The sequence below is a fragment of the Vipera berus genome, assembly GCF_964194415.1.
Source record: "Vipera berus genome assembly, chromosome: 2".
Taxonomy (NCBI): domain Eukaryota; kingdom Metazoa; phylum Chordata; class Lepidosauria; order Squamata; family Viperidae; genus Vipera; species Vipera berus.
Window position 1 is genome coordinate 202,165,528 of NC_138203.1, and position 5,531 is coordinate 202,171,058.

General features: G+C 45.1%; 1 protein-coding gene across 1 annotated transcript in view; it reads right to left on the reverse strand.

Annotated features, from left to right (window-relative positions):
• Positions 1–302: 302 nt before the first annotated feature.
• Positions 303–5,531, reverse strand: part of PITX1 (paired like homeodomain 1) — a 16,830-nt gene continuing 11,601 nt past the window's right edge. Inside the window, exon 3 of the mRNA XM_081320988.1 lies at positions 303–1,803. Coding sequence (XP_081177114.1) covers positions 1,270–1,803 — 534 coding nt within the window. The 3' untranslated portion in view covers positions 303–1,269. The remainder of the gene's footprint in view (positions 1,804–5,531) is intronic.

Below are 5,531 nucleotides of genomic sequence, written 5' to 3' on the forward strand. Positions count from 1 at the left end.
TTCTTTGTCATCTACAGGTAATAAGTATCAACAGGAAGAAGCAACAAGTATGTCTGCGAGAAAACTTCATATGTGTTTTGTATGCGCATTAATATTTAAAGATATTAATCATTTTCATATTTTAAAATTTTCCAACAAAAAAATCCTTTTAAAGTATTATCTACACTTAACACGTAACATCTTTTTAAAGATTTCTTGTTTGGGTTTCTTGCTTGTACTGATTTATTTAAATCCAAAACTGGAGAAACAAAGTAATTTAATCCACGCACCCCCCCCCCAGCCCCAAATTTATTTTACCCACTCCTCTCTTTTATTTAAGAGGCAGTATTTTCTGATGCTCCTTTTCTGTCTTTTCTTTCTTAATATTTCCCCTAGATTCTCTACGAGAATTCTTTCCTCTCTCATTTTTTTAAATTAAAAAAAAATCCTTTAAATAAGGACGGACGATAATTTGATTATCAGGGTAAGCCTCTGAAAGGGAGGCGGAGGGCTATCTCTATGTAAAGTTTCTTTTTGGAAGAGAGACTTGAGGGAGACCGTGCTGCAGTCTTGGTAGAGAATGAGAGGTAGGAAAAGGAGCCTTTTCAGCCGCGAACTGCAGTGCTAGGAACGGTAGGATTCCCCGACGCTTCCAGCTTGAGAAACAAATCCCATCGAGTGTCACGCATTGGAGAACAAACCGCCTATTTCAACGGCAAAGCGAAGATAAAACATAACCCCGTAGTAGCGATTCGCCCTGCTGGTGCCGCACTGGCTCGGAGGGTTTCCTTCCGATTTGCACCGACGACGCCTCCCCGTCGAACGATCTCCGCCCCGCCCAGCCCGAAAGGGAGAACCCGGAGCCCCGCCTGCTTTCCTCACCGAAGGGAGCCCCACCCGAAGGGCGCTCGGAGCTCGTCAGCAACGTCGCTCTTCCCTCTCTCTCTCTCTCCCCGCTTTCCCCGCACACCCGCCCGCCTCCACCGTTACCGTATCTCCTGGTCGTATAAAGTGGACGGTCGTTTAGAAGGAAAAGTCCTGTGCAAGTTCAAGTAAACACGCATACAAAACCCGCATCATCCAGAGGAGAAGAAAAAAAAAACAACAACAATAACACAAAACATTGCAACTCATCCCTGTGTTTTAGGTCCGATCGGGCCCGTCTCTCTCTCTCTCTCTCTGCTCGCCAGCCGTGGCTCGTCCGTCGGTCCGTCCTCCCCCATTCCTCCTCCGGCGTGTTTCCCTGCCCCTGAGCGCAGCCGCGGTCCCTTTTCAGGAGGCGGAGGCCGGTCAGCTGTTATACTGGCAGGCGTTTAGAGTGGAGCCGGGGCTCTGCAGGCTGCCGTAGCCGAAGTTCGAGTGCTGCTTGGACTTCAGCCTCAGGCTGGCCAAGCTGGAGTTGCAAGTGTCCCTGTAGACGCTGTAAGGGGAGCCCGGCGGGCCGTAAGGGCAAGCGGGCGTCGACATGGCCGTGTTGAGGGACGAGCCGCTCAGGTTGTTGAGGCCGGAGTTGGCCACGCCGGGCACGGCCGAGGGCCCCATGGAGGAGGGCATGCTCATGGAGGGCAGCGTGCTGGGCGCCGAGAACATGGACTGGGCCGAAGACAGCGGGCTCATGGAGTTGAAGAAGGTGAAGCTCTTGGAGGAGAGCGGCGCGGGCGCCAGGCTCTTGGCGTGCCAGTAGTTGGACGGGTAGCCCGGGTAGACGTCCTCGTAAGGCTGCATCAGGCCGCTGAACTGCGGCACGTAGCCGTTCTTGCAAAGGTCCATCTGCTGGTTGCGTTCCCGCTTCCGCCACTTCGCGCGCCGGTTCTTGAACCAGACCTGCGGGGAAGGGGCGAAGAAAAGACAAAGAGGGGCCCGGAGGCTTGAAACGGCCGCCAGCACTGCTTGCCCCCCCCCCCGCTGGCGAGGCAGACGTTGAGGGGGCTGCCTGCCTAAAATTAGCACCTGTCTGCCTAGGTTAAAGGGGGAGGGGGAGACCCGCCCATGGCCCACCCTGCTGTCCCTCTAGGTCAGGGGTAGGCAACCTCGGCTCTTTTATGACTCATGGACTTCAACTCCCAGAATTCCTGAGCCAGCTTGGCTGGCTCAGGAATTCTGGGAGTTGAAGTCCATGAGTCATAAAAGAGCCGAGGTTGCCTACCCCTGCTCTAGGTGAAACTTAGCAAGCACAGTGAGGATTTCTCCCAAGGTGGTCCCTGCCCTGTCCATCATCCTAAGATGGCTGTCTTATTAGACACTACCTGAGGACATCTAAGAAGTCACACTGGAAGGGACACCTTGTTATCTCAACTCTGAGAAACCCACCATACAATCTGGACGGCCTGGTTATTTGGGAGGCTAAGCAAGGCTGGTTCTGGTTAGTTCTTGGAAATGGGACCACCACCCAGATATTTCAAGACCACTGCATGGGCTAGACTAGAAAGATGGGGGGAAAAAACTTCCCAGAAGAAGGCAAAGGCAAATAATTTCGTTGCAGTAATGTTGGTAAGGAAACTATCTGATTCACCAGGAGTGGAGGGAGATTTCACCTTTCTCTATGTGATACAAGATTGAAAAACTAGTTGAAGAACTGAGAGCTCCCTTCAAGCTCAGACAACTACATCAAATTCATGAACTGGGAATTTCTGTGTTCAAATGGGGCTCTTTCAGGATACAAATGAAGGGTTTCAAAGAAAAACAGGGTTCCGGTGAGCCTGAGATTTGCCTAGGCATTATTACAAGAAAGGGAGAGCAATCCCCCAATCAATTATTAAGACAGCTGATTAAAGATTCCAGCCAGAAATCCAAAGGGCCCAATCAGCCTATGGCATGGACAGACTTCCTCTTTAGTTTTTATTATTGTTGCTTTAATCTAAAAGAAAGAGAAGAAGAGGATGGCTAGCTTCAAGGTGGTTAAAGTCGGTCACAGTAGTAAAAAAAATACAGTTGGAAGAGCTGAAGGACCAGGTCGGGGATAGATCAATGGAGAAAATCTATCTAAGGGGTCACTAAAAATCAATGATTTGTATACAAAATAAAAATGGTCAGCAGCTGCAGCCCATTTGGAAATACTGGGGGTGGAGGGAAGACAATCTTTTGTAGGAGGCTTGCGGAAGAGTAAAGAAAGACACAGTATTCTTTGCCCCCAGCTCTCAAGAGTCCAAGGGTGCCCACTAGTCCAGGGGCTAGTGATTCCTGATCTACAGACTGATCAGCATAATTCAGAGTGTCTCAGTGGGTTAGTTAAAGAATCTTCTGCTAGATCTTTTCTCAAAACTTAATACAGTACAATAATTTGGAAGGTAAGGGAACCTAATGGAAAAGTTGTTCAGCATTTTCTTTCTGAAATAAGAGGTGCTGAACTAAACTGTGTATCTGTTGAATAGCCATTCTTTCTTCCTCAACCCTACACAGAGTTGGTTCTGCTAATCTAAGGCAATGTAGCATCTTTGTTCACATGAGCTAAGCTAAGACCTGGGATTGAAAATACATTTTGGGGTTCAGCCACTTGAAATTTAAATTAAGTCTGGTGTGTAAAGCTTACTTGGTAACTTGTGTTGATATGTTATATTAGCTTAAAATTTTTACCTATAGAGATGGGAACTGAAAGGATAGATGGACTGCTGTAAACATGAGGGATCTTTTGTTAACATTGATTTTGTATTCTGTTGCACCATTCTTTGTCTGTGTCTAGATTTCTACTGTCTCTTCAGCCAATTCACCCCTCTGATGTTTTGAGCTTTCTACTAAAAGGTCCTGTAGCAACAAGGAATGATTGAGAAGTTTTCTCACCACCTCTGATCAATTTATTTATTACTGGATTTCTTAAAGTCTTAAAGATTTTACTCTTTCTGGAGTATCTATCATCTATCTATCTATCTATCTATCTATCTATCTATCTATCTATCTATCTATCATCTATCTATCTGTCTATCTATCATCTATCTATCTATCTCTATCTCTATCTTTTTACCACCTTTATTATTTTTATGAATAATGCAAGGTGGCAAACATATCCAAAATATCCTCCTTTTATTTTCTCCACAACAACAACCCTGTGAGATGGGTTGGGCTGGGAGACCTATAAGCAAAACTCTGATTGCAATCAGATGAAAGCTGATGAAAGTATAATAAAAATGCATTAACTTATTCATTACTCAATACATCAAGCAGACACATTAATTAATATTTCAATCTGCTTTTGGGGAGTCCATAGGAAAAAGGTACCACTCTTCCTACCTCTTTTCAGCCTAATCTTATGCAATATTCTGGAACTTCTTTATTGTAAGCTATGCGAAATCTGCATTTTTGCTCTAGTAAGAAAGACTGCAAATCAATCTAATTGCTTCTTTGGGGTATTTGCTGCTATCACAGCTTATAAATGCCTGGTCCTGTGTGATTAAAAAGGATAGATTTTAATATTGATATTAATAAGAATACTTTAAGAGGATAGTCTTTAAAGTGGGGATAAGATTGGTACCCTCCAAATATTCCAGTCTTCAATTTGTCAGTCCTAGCCACCATGAAAAGCAACTCCCCATGAAATAAATTCTCACCTTAAAGAAAGTCCCTGTTTTTAGCAGGCTGTCCTGGAAAAAGACATCTCATTAATGTTTTCAATAGCTGCCCTTTATCTCCAAAGCATTTGCCCCACGTAGCATTTAGTTAGAAGGGTAGCTGGCACTTCTCTCTGGAGAGATGGCCTTTCCATTTTGCGATTGGGGCCTTGAGAAATCCCTGTTTACAGATTGCTGCCTTGATTTGGCATCTCCTTTGTTTCCTGTTCAAGATCTCTGGATTTCATTTACTTGTTTCCCTTCCATTAACCACTTTCTGTCCAAACCTCTTTCCCAAACTGCTGCTCTCAGACTGATCCTGGTGGCTTTGTCCAACTCAAAACAAACAAACAAACAAAGAACAAAATTTCCTTATTTCTGGAAATTAGAAACGGATGAGATGTGTATCCCAAAGGTAGACACAGCCAGCCAGTCTTATGCATCTTTTGCCTTTCATTAAAAGCAGCATCTGCCTTTACACCGAATGTTCAGTATTTACAGTTCTGCTGCTAGAAAAGAGAATCAGTATAGATGCCCTGGGGTCCGAGGAGAGAAGCTGATGCAATCTTTGCAAAAGTAATCTTTTAGGAAAGGCTTTCAATTTGTTTTCATGAAAAATCCAGGGATTCAAAAACACTGGAAAAATACCTCATTCATAACCGGAGGCTGGACTCAGTCGCAATTGCACTGGTTCCACCTCTTCAAAGAGCAGTAGGTCTTTAGCCATGTGATTCCTGGGGAAAATATGGCCAGTGGAACTGCCTGCTTTACTGGTAAGGTTAGGATTTTGATAGGAGTTGGCTGCCAACTAAGGCAAGCAGGTGGAAAAAGCTTTCGTTAGGAGCAAAAACCAGCCAAACTGGGAATCTAAGCCCTTTGTGGGAATGCTTTTTTCCTAAAGGCACTCTCAAAAACAAAGCAGTAGCCCTGTAATTCTGGAGGGACTACAGTGCAATTCTCTCTCTCCCCCCCCTTCTATTGAATCATGTCCAATTCTCAGAAACTGCCTGG